Source organism: Martes martes (genome assembly GCF_963455335.1).
Source record: "Martes martes genome assembly, chromosome: 12".
Taxonomy (NCBI): domain Eukaryota; kingdom Metazoa; phylum Chordata; class Mammalia; order Carnivora; family Mustelidae; genus Martes; species Martes martes.
This window is the reverse complement of record NC_137900.1, coordinates 95557860-95578156: the sequence shown is the minus strand read 5'-3', so window position 1 is coordinate 95578156 and position 20297 is coordinate 95557860. Positions and strand designations below refer to the sequence as shown.

Here is a 20297-nt window from a genome sequence, read left to right as displayed (position 1 = left end):
GGCAATTCAACAGCAAAGTAGCTTTTTTTTTTTTTTTAACGGTTTTTATTTATTTATTTGACAGAGATCACAAGTAGGCAGAGAGGCAGGGAGAGAGAGGGGGTGGGAAGCAGGCTCCCCGCTGAGCAGAGAGCCCGATGGGGGACTCGATCCCAGGACCCTGAGACCATGACCTGAGCCGAAGGCAGAGGCTTAACCCACTGAGCCACCCAGGCGGCCCCAAAGTAGCTTTTTGTTTCAACAAACGGCGCTGGGCCAGTTGGATATTCACGTTCAGACGGATAAATTCATACTTCGTCTCATACTACACCACAAGAAATTGAACTCAAAATGTGTCCTAGACCTAAATGTAAGAGCTAAGCCCCTTGATAATTAGACTTCATCAGAGCTTTTTTAAAAAGATCTTATTTATCCATTTGAGAGACAGCGTGCAGGAGCAAGGGGAGGGGCAGAGGGAGAGGGACAAGCAGAATCCCTGATGAGCAGGGCACTCAGCGCGCACACAGGGCTCAGTTCCAGGACCCTGGGATCATGACCGGAGCTGAAGGCAGATACTTAACAGACTGAGCCTGCCACGTACGCCTGGACTTCATCAGAACTTTTTTTTTTTAAATTGTGGTTTGATTATTTGACGAGAGAGAGAGATCACAAGTGGGCAGAGAGGCAGGCAGATGGGGGGGGCAGGCTCCCCGCTGAGCAGAGTGTCCGACGCGGGGCTCGATCCCATGACCCCGGGATCATGACCTGAGCCGAAGGCAGAGGCTTTAACCCATTGAGCCACCCAGGTGCCCCCACATATAAATGTTAAGATCCACGTGTCAGTTTCTGCTACGACCTGATGAAGGCCGCACTGACTTTAGGGATTAACTTCTTGGAAACTTGAGCTTCACGGTACCAAGTCTTCGGGTCCATTTACTCAGCAACGTTTTGTAGATTTTAATGCACAGGTTTTGCACTTATTTTGTTAAATTGATTCTTAAATATTTTATTCTCTTCGATGAAATTATGAATGGAATTGTTTCCTTAATTTTATTTCTGGCCTGGTTCACTGCTAATATGTAGAAATAAAATTGACTTTTGAGTATGGATCTTTCCAAACCCATTCACTCACTCAGCAGTGCCGCTGCTGCCCGGAGCACTTCCTGCGGGGTCGTGCTGGCTATTAGCAGACCGTCCTCCTCCTTCCTTTCCAGTCTGGAGGTCTTTCTTTTCTTGCCTGAGTGAACTAGACAAAAGCTCCTTGCCTTGTTCCCACTTTTCCAAGGGAAGCATTTGGTCTTTCACTGTTAAGTGAGATGTGAGCTGTGGGTCTTGGAAGCTGGAGGAAGTGTTCTTCTATCCCTAATTGTTGGAATCCTTATGAATGCGTGTTGGGTCATGTCAAATTTTTTTTCTTTTTTTAAGATTTTATTTATTTATTTGACAGAGATCACAAGTAGGCAGAGAGGCAGGCAAAGAGAGAGAGAGGAGGAAGCAGGCTCCCTGCTGAGCAGAGAGCCTGACTTGGGCCTCGATCCCAGGACCCTGGGACCATGACCTGAGCTGAAGGCAGACGCTTAACCCACTGAGCCACCCAGGCACCCCTCAAATGCTTTTTCTGCATCTACTGAGATGACTAGGTAGTTTTTTTTTTACCTTATTTTACTAATATGGCATATAACATTAACTTTTGGATGTTAAACCAACCTTACATTCCTGGGATAAATCCTACTTGGTCACAACATACAATCCTTTTTATATGTTGCTGAATTGTTTGCTAATGTTTTGTAAAGAATTTTTGCATTATGTTATAGACATTGTAGCTTCTTGTGATGTCTTTGTCTTGTTTTGGTATCAGGTTAACGCTGGCCTCATAGAATGAACTGGAGAGTGTTTCCTCATTTACTATTTTCTGAAAAAGTTTGTGAAGAATTTGGGTTAATTGTTCTTTAAATTTTTGGTGTAATTCACCTGTAAAAGGCTAGACCTTCTGGGTGGGGGGATGGAGAACAGAGGAAGGTTTTCAAGTCACTATTCCAATTTCCTTACAGACATATTCATATTTTCTGTTTCTTCTTGCATCAGATAAAAGTTTTGGAAATTTATATCTTTTTAAGAATGTGTCCATTTCAGGGGCACCTGGGTGGCTCAGTGGTTAAGCGTCTGCTTTCCACTCTGGTCATGATCCCAGAGCCCTGGGATCGAGCCCCACATCGGGCTCCTTGCTTGGCGAGAAGCCTGGTTCTCCCTCTCCCACTCCCCCTGCTTGTGCGCTCTCTCTCGCTGTGTGTCAAATAAATAATTTTTTTTTCCTAAAGATTTTGCTTTTGGCTTTGAAGTACAGCCTGTTGGGCCAGCAGCAGCAGCACCCCTGGGGAGAGGTAGGAAGGTCAGAACCCCAGAGTCAGAGTCTGCATTCTAAGATCTGCGGGTGTCTCCCAGCACACAAGGGTCCGCCAAGCACACGCATGGGGCTCTTGGTTTGCTTTTCTGGTATCTTTCTGCCACCCCCGTCTCTTTTTTGCTCCATATTCTGGCAGATTTCCACTACTTTGCCCTTCCAGATTAATCACTCAGGTTTTGTCGGCAATAATGTTTCTCACTTCCAGGAGCCTCTCTCGTTGGTTTTGTCCTACAGCAACCTGTTCTCTAGTGGACGGGACACCTCCTTGAATCTCTCCCGGCATTTAACCCCACTGATCCTGGCTTCTGTTTTCAGGGGTCCCGCTCTCCTTGCTGACGCGGGTCTCTCTCTTCCAGCCGAGTCAGCCTCGGTCGAACCCTCCCGGGTCAGGAGTGGGCCAGGCTCTCCCAGGCGCTGCTGGCAGCCTGTCTGCTGTTGGCCCGGCGGCAGTCTCTCCCCCAGCTGTGCAGGCTGCAGGACCTCTGGGGCAGTGGGGGGCAGCTGCCCGAGGCTGCCCAGTCCCGCGAGGCTGGGGTGAAGGGGTGTGGCGCACACGGAGCTCAGCCGTCAGGAAGGACTTGCCGCCCGACCGTGGGGACTGCGGTCAGCACACAGCCCCAGCCAGCAGCTCCATGGCCAGCCGACTGCGCCCCCCACCGCCGTCCGATCCGGTGTTGAAGCCCAACAGCTCTCCCTCGCGCAAACTCCACCAGAGAACCCCCGCCGGGAGGGGCCTGGGAACGTGGGCGGTCAGACGGGGCCCGGGGCCGGGGCCGGGGTCGGCCCGCCCCAGGGGCAGCGAGGAGCCCCGCGCCGGCGGGCACTGGAGCGGACAGCCCCTGGCCGGAGGCACCTGCACAACGGCCAAGGCTTTGCACGGGGATGGATCAACGGGACGGCTTGTGCTGAGCACACTCACGTTTGACAGGGAGGCAAGGAGCACCTGGGGCCCGGGGGCAGGCCACTGACTGCCAGGCGGGGCCTCTGGTCGCTCACACAGACGTTCTCAGCCCCTGCAGGGCTGCCGGAAAGAGCCCAAGCCTGAGGACTCAGGATGCCGGACCTCAAGGGCCCTTAGCTGCAGCTATGGTCAGAAGCCTGGGGCCACACACGTAGGGGGCAGATGCCCCCGAAGCTTGACACCCGACTCGTCTAACCCTTCCGAGCCTGCAGACTCGGTCCCATCCGCCCCTCCTCCCCTGAGGGAGACGATGCAGACGTCTGGCCTCCTCCCCTGAGATGATAACTCAGAAACCTTTTCCCCTCTTCCACGTGAGGTCTTTGCTGGGTGGAGTCCAGAGGAGCCAGCCGGTCTGGTCTGCACCCGCCCAAGGAGCCCTAAGATCCTGCCAGCAGATGGGAGGGGAGCTGGGGTCAGGCTGTGGGAGTGGGTGCCGGGGGTGTCCGACAAGGGACGCGGGATCACCAGGGAGGCATGATTCTGCCCTTGGGAGCTTCCTCCCGAGATGCTGGATTCAATCTTCACAAGGACCCTCAGGACTAGGCTGGGACTCGCCAGGAGATGTGAAATGAAGAAGCCACTGCTGTCACAGCAGAACAATGACGGGACAGGAGACGCAAGGGAGCCGGCATGCTGGACGGATGGGGGGCCTTCAGAGACCCAGACGTGAACCCCAGACGCGAGGGCCACCAGCTCTGGCAGGGTCCCCGTGACCAGCTGACTGGCTACATAGAGGGTGAGTCACACACCGGAACTACGGAAGGCCGTCATGCCAGCGGCTGTGGGCTGGTGTCCCGGAGAAACATCACCAGAGCCTGCACAGAGACCCCGGCGAGAGCAACCCCAGGCAGAGAAGAACATGGCTCTGCAGAACTCAGGACAGAAATGGTGAGGAAACTTCTAAATTCCGAGACCTGGAAGGATGAAAGGTTCCAAGCTAAAACTGTGGGCAGGAGGAAAAAGGGACTGAAGACCCCAACTAGGGGCTTGGACCCTCACCCCATCCCCTCCCGGATGCTCCCTCCACAGGCCCCACAGTCAGACTGGGGCCTGGGAAGGGCCGCCTCTCCCCCAGCAGCCAGGCATGGGCCAGGGGGAGGGGCCAGGCACCAAAAACCAGCCTTGCCCCAGGCTGCAGAGGAAAGGGGAGTCACCCAGCCCCGCACCCCACACTTGTCCCTGGCCAACGCGACCTCCAGTCTCCACCTGGGTCCTGCCTGCCAGGTGATGGGACAGGTCTGGACAGGGATCCTGCCCTTGGGCTGTGGCCTGGGAACCCAGGCCTCCAGAACAGGCCCAGGCTAAGGAAGGGGGACCTAACACTATAAAGGGACTGTCACTGTGATAACTAACATGGTGACAATGACTTTCTATCGAGTCATACCACTGCAACAGTACTAGCCTGGCTGCAACTCCAAGGGGGATTTCCAGTCCCGCTCAGCCTGGATGAGGACCAGGCCAGTGCCCTGCAGCCCTGACTCACTCCCAGGACTGCAAACCCCAGGGCCTGAGAGGTGGGGACACAGGGATCTCCACCAGGTGGGGCCTCTCCCATCCTTGGTTCCGTGGAACACATGACCCAAAAACTGCTGTGGACCGAGGAGGGCTCTTTTGCTGTGCTCCGGCCTGTGGGGTCTGGGTGGGAGACAGAGGTGTGGCATCCCTGGAGAGAGCAGCGACCCCGTGTCCGTTTGAGTGGAGACCAGAGGACCAGTGGCACCTCTAGCCCTACATGCAGATCCACCTCCCAAGGGGCACCAGACACTCGAGCTTTTCTGCAGATGCACATACGAGGCAAAAAGAGAATGGGACAGTGTCCCTCCGTCCCACCTCCCAGGGCACTGTGGCCAAGGAGCTGCCCCCTCCCTCCTCCTCTAGCAACTGCACCGTGTCACGGCCCAGCCCCCACCTTCCCACCAGCCCCAACGCACACACAGCCGGCACACCTAAAGCTGGGTCCTCTCAGTTTCCCTTGGACGTCTCGGCTCCCCGGCCACGTCTACGGTGGGTTCGGGCTGCTGAATTTTACGGGCTTCCCCCCACGACCCAGTGGGCCCAACGCCTGCGGCCTCACGTGGCGGTTCATCAAGCTGAGGTGTAACCGGCCAGGGAGCTCCTTCCCCCGGCCAGCTGGCCAGTAGCTTGCGACAACCTGGGTGCTCACGCTCCTCCCGGTTCCCGGCAGGGAGGCACAGCCTCCACCTATGCGCCCACGGCCCCCGCGCCGCACCCCAGCACCCTGACCGAGGCCGGGGGAAACCCACAGGCCCTGGCCCTGAGCCCCTGCCTGGCCTTGCTGCTCCGGGGCCCTGTGCCTGTTTCCTTCCCCTCCAGAGAGCAACACAGGGGCCCCACCCTCCCCACTGACGTGGAGGGCAGCATGCACTGCAGCCGGCCGCCAAACCCGGAGCCCGGCCCCGGGCCCCCAGCGACCCCCAGGGCAGCCCACACCCCTGCCCAAGCTGTGCTTTCCCCAGGGGGAGGACGTTCTCCAGGCCCCGCGGGGTTCAGATGCGGCGGACTCCTCCAGCGGCTTGCGGGGCCCTGTAGACCTGTCCAGGCACCCCACCTGGGCACGAGGGCAGGGCCACGCCCAAAGCCCAGAGGAGGACTTTGCTGCCACCCAGGCTCGGCCAGTCCCTTGCAGACCTCAGAACCGAAGCGTGGGCCTCAGGACCCAGCTCTCAGCGGCTCCATCAGGCAAGCAGGGGGCGCAGACAGAGGCCGGTCGGCCAGGTCAGGGGTCCTGCCCGCAGCTGCAGCTCCTCCCCTCCGCAGCTCAACAGCCCCGCCGCCTCCTTCCTACACCAGCTGGAAACGCTACTGCGAAACGGCTCGCTTTGAAGGGCGCGGTTTATTTTAAATTCCTTACACCTTTACGTCACGTTTCAAACCCCGCACAGAGGGGGCGGGGCGGGGGCGGGGCAGCCGCCCTGGGGCGGCGGGACTCGCAGCTCACAGGATCGTGGGGCGCCCCCCAACCAGGAACGCGAGGAGGGCCCCCGCAGTGCTTTCTCACGGGGGTGCGTCCCCGCGCCCACTGCGCACCCAGGAGGCAGGACGGGCCCTCCCCACCGTGCTGTCCCTCAGGCTACCTTTAGAGCCTCGAATCCCAGACCACCCGTCACGCCCCGGACTTCTCCACGGAGGACTGCCGGACTCCCGGGTGTCCCCCAGGGTGGGGGCGGGGAGGAGGGCGCCTCTCCAATAAACTCAGGACGCGCTGATGCGTCCCCGGCCCGGCGAGCGCGGTTTCTGAGCAGCGCGCGTCGGAACGGCAACCCGGGGGCCCCGGCTCCGTCCCTGCCGGGGAGCGAGAGCCCACACGCCGGGCTGCGGCTGCACCTGCTCGGGGCTGCCCAGGGACCCCCCTCGTGCCCCCGCCCAGCGCTTCCCCACGGTCTCCGCGCGGCCTGAGACAAGCCCGCGGGTCCGCCACCTGGGGGTGGGCCCAGAACCTGCCCTGCCCCCCCACCCCCGCGCCCCCGGCCCAGCGCTCCAGGGCAGGGCTCCCGCCGACCGCACGTGCAGGGAGGGATGCGCTCGGGCACCGCCGACCGCCGAGCTGGGTGCGGGGACGGACCCGCGGCGGCGGCCTCTAGGAGGCAGGGGGACCGGACGGCGCGAGCGCCGCCCTGGGGCAGGCTCAGCCACGAGGCCGCGCGGGAGGCCCACGCGGAAGGGCCGCAGCCGGACTGCGGGGCCGGCTTCCACCAGCCCCGCGCGGGGCCCGGAGCCCCGCAGACCCTCCTCGGCGCCGCGGGGCCGCGCGCACAGCGGGCTGCGGGGGCGGCCAGCGCGCCCCGAGGACGGGCCCGGAGAGCCGCCGCCCCGCCTGCCCCGACTCCGCCGCGGCTCACCTCGCTCGGGCCCGGGCAGTCCGCCCGCGACCCGGACTCGAGCCCCGCAGCAGGGGGCGCCGGGCGGCGAGCTGGGCGCAGGCGCGGGCCGGCAAACGTGGAGGGCGTGAGGTCACGGCGCACGGGCGGTCGTGCGCCGGCGCAGTGGGACGTAAACACAGGGGCGCGCCGGGGCCGCGAGGGCGGGCGCAGGCGCAGTGGGGCAAGGAGGGCGCGGCGCAGGCGCAGTGGGGCAAGGAGGGCGCGGCGCAGGCGCATCGGCCGCGCTCGCGATGGGCGGGGTGTGGACGGCGCCGCGATGGCTGCCCGCGGGTGTCGGGCCCGCGAAGCCCCGGGCCCCTCTCAGAGCCCGGCCTCCTGACGCCGCCAGTGGGCGGGGCCGCCCGGGCCGCCTCCGCCGCTGTCATGTACCCGCCGCCGCCGCCGCCGCCGCCGGCGCCGCATCGGGATTTCGTCTCGGTGACGCTGAGCGCCGGCCGGACCTACGACGGCAGCAAGAGCTGGCGGCGGCGCTCGTGCTGGAGGGTGAGGCGCCGGGGCGCGGGGCCGCCGGGGAGCCGGGCCGGGGCGCGGGGCCGCCGGGGAGCCGGGCCGGGGCGCGGGGCCGCCGGGGAGCCGGGCCGGGGCGCGGGGCCGCCGGGGAGCCGGGCCGGGGCGCGCTGGGCCGGCCTGCGGCCGTCTGTCTGGGGGCCCCGGGTCTGCGGCGTGGGGGCGGCGCGCGGTGCCCCGCGCGGAGAGCCGTCGGTCGGGGCGGCGAGGCGGGAGCCCCGCCCGGGCCCGCGCCGGAGTGTCCCCGGCGGCCTCGGGCTGCAGCGCGTCCGTCCCCCCACGTCTGGGCAGAGGCGAGGTCCCGCCGGCGGCCGGAGCCGGCGCGCGCCCGCTGCGGGCGTCTGTGCCCCGCCCGCGCGGCGGCTCGCCGTCCGGGCCGGGAGGGCACCTCCCGCGGGGCAGACCCCGGGCCTGGGGAGCGCCTGGCCGCGCGGGGCTGGGGGCGGGCGGGGAGGTCCGCGCTCGTGTCGCTCTCAGCGAGGAGCCTCACTGCCCTTCCGTCCGTCAGAAGTGGAAGCAGCTGTCGAGACTGCAGCGGAACGTGATCCTCTTCCTGCTCACGTTCCTGATGCTCTGCGGGCTCCTGTCCTACGCCAGCGTGGCTGACCAGTGGCGAGGTATCAGCGCCTCGCCCGGGTCTGTGTGTGTCCCCGAGGGCTGGCCGTGCAGAAGCGGGAGGTCGAGGGGCAGAGCGCTGGCGGCTGTGGGGCTGGCAGGTGGCTGTGCGTTTCCCGTTGTGCGACTGCTTCCTCGGTGTCTGGCTGAGTCCCGGCACCTCCACGCCCTGTGCCTCGCAGAGAAATCGAGGCCCGGAGGTCGCAGGCCCGGTCCAGACGCGTCAGGGGAACTTGCGCTCGCGTCTTCCTTCCCCGGGGTCTGGACGCCCCCCCCTCCCCCCGCGGAGTCCTGGGGAGCCCCTAGGGAGTCCTGGTGAATTTCTCTGTTGGGGCCCTGGCCTGCAGCAGGAAGGCGGAGGAGCCGCGGGGGGGGGGGGGGGGGGGGGCTCAAGCCGGCCGCCCGCTCTCTACCCTCTGCGGTCCCTGGAAGGGCAGAGCTGAAGGCCACGTGTTTGTGGGGCGTGGGTTGGGACGAAAGACCCGGAGCTGCCAAGGACTTTCAGAAAGGCTTGGTTTCCTCTGGCGTCGTTGGATTCCCCGGGGCCCACGCTGTCCTTTCGTGAGGAGTCTCGCCTGTCTCGACGCGCCGCGCGACACACGCAGAGTCTCCTCCAGGCCGTGGGGGCTGCTGGGGATAAAACCGCCTCTCTTGTTTAGCGGGGAACGGCCGGTCAGCGGAAGAGCGGAAGATGAGACCAGCGGACCCGCCCGTCTTGCCAGCTCCTCAGAAGGCAGAGGCCCTCCCGGGCCTCTCACCGCAGGTACATCGGGTGACCTACGCGTGGGGTCGTCCCCGGGCTCCTGCGGGACGCAGGCGTCTCGGAACAGTGTGTGGTGTTTCGGGTAGACGGGGAAGAATTCTCTCTGTCCCCGTCTGTGTGTCTGTGTGACGTCTGAGCCTCACGCTCCTTGTGCTGGGCCGGTGGGACGACCCTTGGGGCGGGAAAGAGGAATACTCTCTGCTTCGTTCTTCTGGAACGCCTGCTGGCATGCCAGGCCCCGTGTCTGCTGGTGAGCAGCACAGACCCGTGCCTTGCCTCGAGGAGCTGCGGGCTGGCGGGGGCAGGCAGGCGAACCTCCTGAGAGGGGAGAGCAGTCGCCGCCGCCGGGAGGGATAAGGCTGGTGCCGGTCCCGCGGTCGGGGAAGCCGCTGTGCGACTCTGCTGGTTCTGGGTAGGGTCAGGAGAGCTGGGCTCGAGTTGGATGAAAGTGCCCAAGGCCCGGGGAGCTGGGCTTGCTCGGGGACTTGAAGCTTCAGCAGGTCTGGACGGGGCAGGGGGCCGGGATCAGTCCAGGCCGGGCCCTACGGGGCTGCCCCGGGGAGCCGCAGGAGGCCACGCTCCAAACTGTCTCATTCGGGAGCTGTGTGTGAAAAAGCGGGTGTTCTCCCTCGTAGGGAGGGCAGGCAGGCGTTTTTTTTTTTTTTTTTTACCTCTTCTGGTCCCTCCCTTGCACACGGTCTCTGCCCTAACGGTTGGGAAGGCAGAGCCAGCCTGGCGTGTTTCCCCACGGAGAGACACGTTTCCAGAGGTGTTTCGGGAGGCCCGTGATCCAGTCTCTGGTGTCCAGCAGGGGCCTGGACGGTAAGGGGTTAATATGCACACCTCCCCTGGTCCAGGCCGGGGGACTGGGAGCCCCTGGTGGAGGCCACTTGGACTTTGTCTCTTGCTCGGACTCCAGCACTGGTCCCCCGGACCGGGGTCAGCCTCGGTGCTCTGTTTCGGCCAGACCCCCTTCTCCTGGCCACGTCACTCGTCAACGTCGTCGCAGATCCTGTGGACGCTGAGAAGCGGAGGTTTTTCCCGATTCCCAAGGGGCCTTCCTCCCGTCCTCTGGGGGAGGCGCCTCGTCCCGCCCTCTGTCGAGCACTGGCTGCTCCCAGGCCCCGGTGCTCCGTCCCTGGACCCGGCGCCCTGCCCTCGCCACAGCATCCCGAGGGTGAAGCGCAGGAGTCCCGGGGCACGGGCCCGCGGCCGGGTTCTCCCTGCGGCTCCATCCGCGGGGACGTGGTCCTGACCCTCTCTTGCTACCTTTCGGGTCTGTGACGGCCTGGGAGCATCCCGGACCAGGAGTTCAACCCGCCATCCAGGGCTGCGCCAGCCCGTTGGCACATCTCCATCCCTGTCGGCCAGGGCCGGGAGATGGCGAGTCGGGATCTCCCGGCCAAATCTGCGTGTTGTGATGAGAAACAAAGGGATTTGCTCCGGGGCCGTGTGCTGCCGGCCGATTCACGCACTGCGTGGGGTTGGGCCTGATCGGGGAGCGTCCCGGGGGGAAAGGAAGGGCAGCCCACAGGCAGTTGAGCTGTTTTCACGGGTGACTCTTGTTTTTATCTAGAAGCCTCAAAGGCATTTCCGACGGGGACCTCCCAACCTGCAGATTCGAGCCCCCGGTAAAGGCTCCGAGGACAGGAGGCAGGACGACAGCAAGCGGAGGGGCGAGGCAGTGGGTGACGCTCGTCGGGAAGAAAACACACGGAGAACGGTGGTCAGGTACGAGGAGCGTCAGAGACGGGGCTGGACGTGCAGAAACGCTGAGGCCCGCGTGTCTGGCGGTTTCTGAAAACCAAAGAGGAGGAGGGTGAGCGCAACGTCTGAGGTACATGTTGCTCTCAGAGCAGGCAGGGTCCAGGGCGGGACCCTGGTGGGGGGGCAGACCCAGCCTTCTCCTGCTCGTCCTGCCCAGAGTGGCGGGCAGCGGGGAGCCCCGCCGGGTGGCCGGGACCTGGGGGCGTTTCCGTCTCCGCCCTCAGGCTGGCTGATTGCTCTTCCTTCTCTCCCTGAAGCTGGAGGGGAGCGGTGATTGAGCCGCAGCCGGGCACCGAACTTCCTTCGAGGAAGGCGGAGGCGCCCCCCGGACCTTCCTCCCAGGCCCCCAGGATTCAGAACCAGGCGGGTAAGACCCCACGGGCGCCCTGTTGGGCCTCACCTGGACGTTCTGACGAGGGGGGCGCGTGGACACCCAGAGGGGGAGCACCTGTCGTCCCTCCGAGTGCTGGTCCCCCGTGACACCCGGGCGGACTGCAGATCTCTCGAGAGCCTGGAGAGGACACGGGGCTCCTTGGCGGCCCATCGCTGCAGCCCCTGGCCGCCCGTGTGGGTGAGAGACTCGTTTCCCAGCCTGCGTCTGTGCCACGGGGGGCTGGAGGGAGGCGCCTGGGGAACGTGGAGACGCAGCCGCCCCTCTGCGTCTCCACCCACGCCCGACGGGTCCCGGCAGGTCTGCGCAGCCCGACGCGGTGGCCCCGGGGTGGAGGGCCTTCTGGGCGCAGGCGTGTCGGGCGCCCCGTGCAGCCTGTCTGCTTCGGTTCTCATGGCGCCCTCTGGGGTCGCCTGTGGGTCGTATCCCCGTTCCACGGATCGGAGAGCTGAGGCGGGGTCAGTCACGGCCAGGGCCGTGGGCCTCGTGGAGCGGGGGCTCGTGCCAGGTCAGCGAGTCTGGGGCCCAGGCTGTGACCCTCTGGTCCCAATTGCTGTTGCCTCTGACGGAAGGGGGACGTGTGGGGGACACCGAGCGATCGCGTGGCTTAGAGGACAGACGGCAGCGCCGCGGGCGTCAACACGGATGGGCCTCAGACCGCACCGAGCACCCACGTGCGGTGCCGCCATCGACACGCACGGTTGTGTCCACGCGGGGGCTCCGTCACTCGTGCCCCGTCCTCCCCGGTGTGGAGGGCAGAAACCTCGTCCCCCACATGAGTCGTGAGGGCACCCCGGAAAGGCTCCAGGGCGGCCGTGGGTGCAGCTGCTCCGCACTAGTTCCTCCTTGAAAACGCCCGGGGCCGGTGAGGCGCGACGGGGCACCCGGGAGGTCAGCAGCCGCCAGCACGCCCGACGCTACCGAGGCCGAAGGGCACGGCGCAGCCACCGGGCGCTCACCGTGTGGTCCCCGGGCCCCAGAGCGTCGTGCCCGCCGGGCCCCCGGTGGAGGCAGACGGGAGGCCACGCTGTCCCGTGCTGGCCCCGGAGGCCTCGCCGCCCTGGCAGCCACGTCCAGCCGTGAGGACCCGACCTTGGACGTTGTCCCCTGCTGCTCCCCCACCCCGTTCCGTGTGGGGCTGCAGAGGGGCCCTGTCTGAACCCTGACCGGCACCGGTCCTGGCGACCTGCTCTCTTCCCTCCAGCCTCCCCGAACGAGCGCCAGAGGGCCGTGATCGACGCCTTCCGCCACGCGTGGGCCGGATACCGCAAGTTTGCCTGGGGCCACGACGAGCTGAAACCTGTGTCCAGGTCCTTCAGCGAGTGGTTTGGTCTGGGCCTGACGCTGATTGACGCCCTGGACACCATGTGGATTTTGGGCCTGAAGAAAGGTATCCGCTCCTTCCCTCGCACGTGGCCAAGTTCTCCTGGGGTGACTCTCGGGCGAGCGAGCTGTTGGCGAGGGCGGTGGGTGGGGGTATGAAACGCTGCTGTTCCCATCTGGTGCACGCTCCCTTCTCGTGGGGGCACGATCGGACGCGCTGGGCGTGGGTGGTGGCTTTCCTGCCTGACCTCCGGCGTCCAGGGCCGGTTCCAGCCGGTTCCCCTGTCGCAGCCGGCAGGGGCCCTGTGGCGGGAGGCGGCACGTGATGCCACGGGCTGTCCGCGGCCCGCGTCTCTCCCTCACGTCCCCCTTATGCCACGCTGATCGGGTGGCACGGGGATCACGCGTCGTTGGTTATTCGCGAGCTGGGACTTCAGAGGCGTGTTTTAAGTTGTCTGAGGAGGCCCGAGACTCCCGCCGAATCACTCAACGCGGCCGTTTGTGCCGGGATCGTCCACCGTCGACGGCCCGTGCTCACGCGCGCACGCGGGCTCCCTTTCTCTGCGCGCCTGAAGTCGCGGGGGCTCCTCCCCTCGCCCAGGGACCGGACGTGGCGAGCCTGCGGGGGAGAGGGAGAGACACGAGAATGCACGGGGCCCCCGAGCGAGAGGTCACGGGGGCGCGCTAGGAGCCCCGATCCGCTCCCCTCCCCACACTGTTTCGTGTCACAGAGTTTGAAGAGGCCAGGAAGTGGGTGTCTAAGAAGCTACGGTTCCAGAAGGACGTGGACGTCAACCTGTTCGAGAGCACGATCCGCATCCTGGGCGGGCTTCTGAGCGCCTACCACCTGTCCGGGGACGACCTCTTCCTGAAGAAGGCTGTGAGTGTCCCTGCGCCCGCGGGGAGGACGGGCCCGAGCGAGCGTGGGCGTGCGAGCGGCTGTCGCTCTGCTCCCGGGATCCAGGGAGGGAGAGGTGGGGAGGGGTTCGGGGGCGCGGGCCGGCGGGGGGGTGGGTCTGCCCCCAGCGCTCCCGCTCCTCTGCTGGAGCGTGAGCGCACACGCGCGTGAGCGGCGTCGCCCTGCCTGTCGTCCCCGCGGCTTGCAGGGACGTTCTCTCGGAGCTCCCCAGGGCCGGCTTGGTTTGGTGGCCATGGAACGTGGAGGCCACGCGGGGCCGGTAAAGTCCCGTGTCCGTCCGCGTGACTGGACGGAAGCGGGGGCTGGGTTAGCACCGTGGGACGGAGGCCAGTCCACCGTGCGGCAGGGAAGCTTGATTGCCCGCCGTGCTGTGTATCAGGAGGATTTTGGGAATCGGCTCATGCCTGCGTTCCAGACGCCTTCCAAGATCCCGTACTCCGACGTGAACATCGGCACCGGGGCCGCCCACCCGCCGCGCTGGACCTCGGACAGCACGGTGGCCGAGGTCACGAGCATTCAGCTGGAGTTCCGGGAGCTCTCGCGCCTCACGGGCAATAAGAAGTTTCAGGTACGGAGGGGCCGGGCCGCCCCGAGACGCTCCCTCTCGTTTCCTCTCCCGTTCCCCGTGGTTCGTTAGCAGATGCCGCTTTGCCAGGGACAACAGAGGCCGGGGCGTCGAGTCGGCACCTGGGGGCTGAGTCCTCGCCCCGGCCCCGCCCTACAGCAGGCCCGTGTCCTCGGGGGTCCCAGGCGCCCGCCTCCCACGTGCCCCGCGGGGTCGGGGGCGGGGGGGCAGCGGCGCCCGCGGGGCGGGGCGTCCAGCCAGGTCGGCACGAGGCGGGAGGAAGGGAGCTGCGCTGGGGCTTTCCCGACCCGCGCGCCCGTCGTGGGCCCTTGTTGTCAGCGAGCCCCCGGCCGCGCCTGGTGGAGCCGCTCTCCTCGTCGGGGGGAGGCTGGGGGGGCTTCGGGACTCGGCGCAGCGTGCCGGCGGTTCTCCCCTTGTTTAGAGAAACAGAGACGTGATCGGAGTGAAATCGTGACTCTTCACGTGTCCGTGGCCCTGCGTTCCCCCTCCCCCACCGTGCAGCCGTGGGCGAGCTCTGACGCCTGCACGACATCCTCCCCGTCGGAAGTGGGCCGCGGCCGTGAGCGCTGTGCCCTGTGCGTGTGTGGCGGTGGGGGCTCTCGGTTCTGATCGTCCCGCGCGGTGAGGTTCTGCGGCCGGGGCTGCCCGTGTCGGGCTTGGTCGCCACGGGGGACGTTTGCATCCGCGTGGAGGGCGCCCACGGGTTACGTCTGTGTCGTGGCGTGCGCGCGTCCCGCGTGTCCCTTCTCGCCCCCAGCGGTACCCCGCCGTGTGGACAGGGTAGGAGCTGTCTAGGTGCTGGCCGGCCCTGCCTGTCAGGCTGTCTCCGACGTGGGTGTCGCGAGAGGCGCGCCCCCGGGAGCAGGTTCCCGCCACGCTCGGGCCCCGGCTCTTGCGTGGCTCCTGGCGCGTTGTCGGTCGGCCTGCCTCGGGTGGCCGCGGATCTGATTTCTGGGTGCGGCGTTCTCTGAACGCCCGCTGGCCCCGTGTGTGTCCTGGGGAGACGGGGGGCGTGCGGGGCCCTCCCTGCCCATCCATGGCGTGGCGGCCGTCCCGTCGTCGGCGCCTAGTCCAGCGGCTCCGCACGTGTCCTCCTGCTCCTGGGGCGTCAGCCGGGCACCTGCCCGATGCCGGGATTCCGTGGTGGCCGGCGACCCGCGAGGACCCTGTGGGTGGGTGTGGGCGCGTGCGTCTGGCGGAGCCCAGGAAATGGCTCCCCGCGTGGGCTCCTGGGCGCGGTGACCGAATGCACGCGAAGCCGGGGAGCGGAGGTGCCGCGGGGGCCCGGCAGGGAGCTCGGAGCAGCCCAAGTGGGCTGGCTCTTGAAGGGGGCGCAGGAGCTCCCCGGGGGTGGTGAGCCGCGAGCCCGGGTGCGGAAGCCGACGTGCCTGCCTTCCCTCCAGCCCGCGGGAGCAGCCGGCCGCGCCTGGGCGGGGGGTCATGGGGACCAGGCCCGCGGTCATCGGACTCGGCCCCCCCGCCGCCCCCCGGCTCCCGGCCCCCGCCCCCTGCGAGATGAGCGGGGCCCTCGGGGCGGCCACGCGTGCGGGCACGGACCGGGTTGCCGCGGGGCCTGGGCCCGTCTCAGAAGCCGCTGTCGGCGGCAGCTGGGCCAGGGGCGCCGTGGGCCGGGACGGCGGCCTGCTCCCTCCTCGGCGGGGAGCGGGTCCGTCCCGTGGGGGCGAGCCGACGCAGCTCGCCCACCCCCCTCGCTCACGCCTGCTCTCCCGTCGTCTGCCGCAGGAGGCCGCGGAGGAGGTGACGCGGCGCGTGCACTCGCTGTCGGGGAAGAAGGACGGGCTGGTGCCCATGTTCATCAACACGCACAGCGGCCTCTTCACCCACATGGGCGTGTTCACCTTGGGCGCCCGGGCCGACAGCTACTACGAGTACCTGCTGAAGCAGTGGGTCCAGGGCGGAAAGAAGGAGACCCAGTGAGGCCGGGTTCTGCTGCGCGGCGGGGGCGGCTCCCCGCGGCTCTCCTCGTCCCGGGTTCCCGGTCGGGCAGCCGCCGTGCCGGCCCGCGCTGGGCCCGTCCGCGAGGAGCGTGTTTCCTCCAGGCACGGCCTTCGTGTCCAGGAGGAGGGGACCTGGCTGGTCGCTGAGGCTCATGCTCCCCAGTGCCAGGCGGGGCCCGGGGTCGGGGCCCGTCCGAGGGGCCCCCAGCCTACCGGCAGCGCGGTCCGCCTCGCGGTTGCGGAGGCCACTGTGCACACGCGCCCCCCAGCAGAGGGCGGCCGGGGCCGCCTGGGCTGCACCGTGCGGCGTGGGAGGCAGAATCGCCCCCCCGGGAGGGAACCGGAAACCCCCGACGATCGAGCCTGGGGCCGACCGCCACCCAGAACCCCCGGGGCTGCGGGCAGAGACTGGGGCGTCACACCGGGAGCCGGTGGGGACGTTGGGGTCCTGGGGCTGTGCGGAGGCCGGTCTCGGGCCGTCCCCCGGGGCGCTTGAGAGGAACGCCCCCAGCTCCGGGCCAGCCTGGCGCCGCCTCAGACGGGGCCAGGGCTCCGGGCCACCAGCGTGTGCTGGTGGTGCACGGCCACGCGGCCGCTCCTGGGTGCCGGGGCGAGGGGGCCGTGCTCCCGGCTGGCCCCGAGCTGACGGGGCCTGCCGCCCTGCCCAGGTTACTGGAGGACTACCTGGAAGCCGTCGAGGGCATCCGAAGGCACCTGCTGCGCAGGTCTGAGCCCGGGAAGCTCACCTTCGTGGGGGAGCTCGCCCACGGCCGGTTCAGCGCCAAGATGGTGAGCGTGCCCACGAGCCAGCCCGGGCGGGCGGGGCTTCGGCCACCCCCCACCGCACCCCCGACCGCCCACCCCGGGCCGCGTCCTGAGCTGTGACCGATTTGTGAGCCGGGACGTTGCAGAGAGCCCCGAAGTGCTGGCCGTGGGCGTGCGCCCGGGTCGCGTGGCCTGGGCTGGGGTGGGGGCGGCGGGGGGAGCTGAGGGGGACCCGAGGTCTGCACTGGGTCCCTGGCTGCTGCCCCTGGGTCCCGGGCACCGCTCCCCGCTTCCCAGGGACCCTCCCTCTCCCCTGGGCCCTGGGCCCAGCTCCTGGTCTCCTGCCACCAGCACTGCGGCAGCCCGTTGGTGTCGGTGGGGGAGCGGGGAGACCTGGGTCAGCGTCTGCTCCCCCGGGAGGGGGTGTCTTTCCCCCGCCTCTCCGCTGCTCACGGGGAGCCTCACGTGCTGGGCCTGTACTTGAGTCGCTGGCCCGAGTGGACCCTGAGCCGTCCCCGCTCGGGCTCGTTGACTCCCGGGGACACGGGAGGCACCATCCCCGGTGTCACCGCCGCCCCCCCGCCCCGCCAATGCGGCCACAGACTCCGCCGTGGTGAGGACCCGCTCTGATTTCAGGACCACCTGGTGTGCTTCCTGCCAGGGACGCTGGCTCTGGGCGCCCACCACGGCCTGCCCGCTGACCACATGGAGCTGGCCCGGGCGCTCATGGACACCTGCTACCAGATGAACCGCCAGATGGAGACTGGGCTGAGCCCCGAAATCGTGCACTTTAACCTGTACCCCCAGAACGACCGCAAGGACGTGCAGGTCAAGGTGAGCCGGGGCCGGGCTCTGGGTGTGGGGGCGCCGTCGGGGCCGTGTGTCTGAGCTCAGCCCGTGTCCCACCCCCCCGCTCCCAGCCGGCCGACAGGCACAACCTGCTGCGGCCCGAGACGGTGGAGAGTCTGTTCTACCTGCACCGCCTCACGGGGGACCCCAAGTACCAGGACTGGGGCTGGGAGATTCTGCAGAGCTTCAACACGTACACACGGGTGAGCCGCCTGCCCGCCGCCCCGCCGGCCCCCTCGCCCCGGGCCGCGGGCACGGGGGAGGGGCAGGCTCACCGTGGCCTCTGGAGTCGGGGGCGCCTGGGGCTCCGGGGCTGGGGTGTCCCTTGGTCCCGTCCCAAGGGCCGAGCCCGTGTGGGGAGCCGGCTGTGGCCACAGCCCGGACGCTGCCGTCTCGGCCCCGTGCAGGTCCCCTCGGGCGGCTACTCCTCCATCAGCAACGTCCAGGATCCCCTCAACCCCCAGCCCAGGGACAAGATGGAGAGCTTCTTTCTGGGGGAGACGCTTAAGTACCTGTATCTGCTCTTCTCGGATGACCCGAGCCTGCTCAGCCTGGACGCCTACGTGTTCAACACCGAGGCCCACCCCTTGCCCATCTGGGCCCCGCCGGGCGGGGCGTGACTGCCCCTAGGCCAGTGTCTCAGATATGACACATCGTTGCTGTGATTCAGGGCTATTCTGTCCACTGGAGGAGCCTCGTTCCTTCTTCCTGTGAATTTTGAATCATGTTTACATTCCGGATACCCAGTCTTCGTCTTGTCAGCCAGTGCCCAGGCTTTGTGGTCCCAGGTGACTGGTCACCTTCCCGGGGCTGCGCTGGGTCCCCCAACATCGTGGCAGTGACCAGAGCTGAAGGGACAGCCCAACATGCGACTCAGCCGGTGGTCGCAGAGCTTGTGACGTGTCCAGACCCGAGGGTCTTGGCGTCTGTGACCTCCTCTGAGTCCGGGCACCTGGCGGGTTATGGCGTTTACACGTTGGACTCAGGGATCCTCCGCTGTCCTTGTAGGGCCGGGAGGGGCAGGTGGGCGAGTGCATCCTGCTCCCGGACCACCTGGTAGAATGGACTTTCTGGGCAGCATAAAAACGTTTTTTTCCTCACGCTGGTCAGTGGATCTTTCGCGAGTCGTGTTTGGGTAGAAATGCTGTTGTTCGTTCGCGACGCCTCGGGCCTCCTTCCAGGGCAGTGTCGGTCTCCGTCCCAGAGAGTCCTGCTGTCTTCCGAACACACGTGATCTGTGCACGCGGCCAACCTGTCGTCGCACAGGCTGCCGTCGTCGGAGCCGGGGCCAGACGGCGTTTGTCAGCTGCTGTGGAAAGACACAGCAGACGGTGGGTAGTGAGTGATGAGGCGCTACCCAAGTTCGTGGTTCCTGAGCCTTTGCCGCGGTTTGTTAACTACAAAGGTTCGTGAAACAGAGCGTGCATATGGGGGGACGGTCAGTCTGGTCAGAGAAGAAGGGGCGTGGATGTCCAGAGCCCACAGCGGCCATGGAAGTCCCCGTTCTCCCTGGAAACGTAAAGCAGCCGGTGGAATCAGCAGCAGCAGGTGTCAGCGGCCGCGGCGGCGACGTCACGAGGGGCAGACGGTACGGCCGGCTGAACGGAGCACAGGTAGGTGCCAGAAACTACCCCTGAAGAAGTCTTGCTTTGAGAATCTTTAGAAAAAGACTAAGAACATTCTTAAATGGGCTGCATGACATCAGAACACGCATGTGGAAGTAAGAGAAACCAGAAACGTGTGCGCAGCCTGAGCATGTGCATGAGAAGTTATGCAAAGGAGTAGAGTCTCAGACTGAAGCGTGCAAGCGCGAGATTCATGAGTGCAGCTCAGTGCCGACAGAATCGTGCAAAGGCCCAGGGGTAGGACTAGAGCTACACAATGGGAGGATTGGAAGAAAAGCACAAAAAGCAGTGGACAGAGCCCGGTGGCCTCCAGGGTCCCATCCAAGTGGGTGCACACGTGCACCAGTGGAGGTCGCAGCAGAGAGAGGGGCTTGAGAATATTTGAGAAATTGCGGGTTTCCTGAATTTGGTATAAGAAGATACAGATGTACAAACGCAAGAGCTTAGTGACTTCCCTGTAGAATCAGTTCAGAGAGACGTGCAGCAGAGACAGTGTTGAAAGACAGAATCCTGAGCATCATGAGAAGCAATGCGTGACGCCCAAGACGTCCTCAGGTCAACAGCCGTTTTCTCCCCAAAGTGATGGGGGTGCCTGGGTATCTCCGTGCATTACGTGTCCAACTCGTGGTTTTTGCTCAGCTTGCGATCATACTGAGTTGTGGGATCGAGTCCCAGGTCGGGCCCCCTGCTCAGCAGGGGGTCTCCGCCCCCGGCCCCTCTGCCCCCTCATGGGCACTTGCTCGCTCTCGGATCTTTAAAAAAAAAAAAAAAAAAAAGGCTGTAAGTCTATGGAATGACATACTTTGATGAAAGAAAAGTTTTCAGCCAAAGATCCTGTATACAGCAAAACTGACTCTCAAAACGTGGGAGAACCTTCCCAGATCTTCCCAGAGAAAAGCCGAGGCCCTCGTTGCCAGTCAGCCTGGCTCACGGGAGGCCGTCAGATGGGAACGGAAGGGCACTCGGGAGGGAGGGAGGAAGAT

General features: G+C 65.8%; 1 protein-coding gene across 2 annotated transcripts; it reads left to right on the top strand.

The window, feature by feature from the left end:
* Positions 1–7487: 7487 nt before the first annotated feature.
* Positions 7488–18789, top strand: LOC308352828 (endoplasmic reticulum mannosyl-oligosaccharide 1,2-alpha-mannosidase-like). Of its 2 annotated transcripts, none has more exons than XM_080819269.1 (13): positions 7488–7729; positions 8262–8370; positions 9028–9131; positions 10708–10862; positions 11156–11265; positions 12494–12679; positions 13344–13492; positions 13947–14099; positions 15861–16051; positions 16744–16864; positions 17477–17674; positions 17761–17892; positions 18097–18789. In XM_080819269.1, exons 1-13 carry the CDS (start codon positions 7610–7612, stop codon positions 18307–18309), a joined length of 1941 nt encoding a protein of 646 aa, XP_080675395.1. In that variant the 5' UTR covers positions 7488–7609; the 3' UTR covers positions 18310–18789. The 2 variants fall into 2 exon arrangements, with proteins under 2 accessions (XP_080675395.1, XP_080675396.1); XM_080819270.1 differs by having other exon boundaries at positions 13911–14099.
* Positions 18790–20297: the final 1508 nt, after the last annotated feature.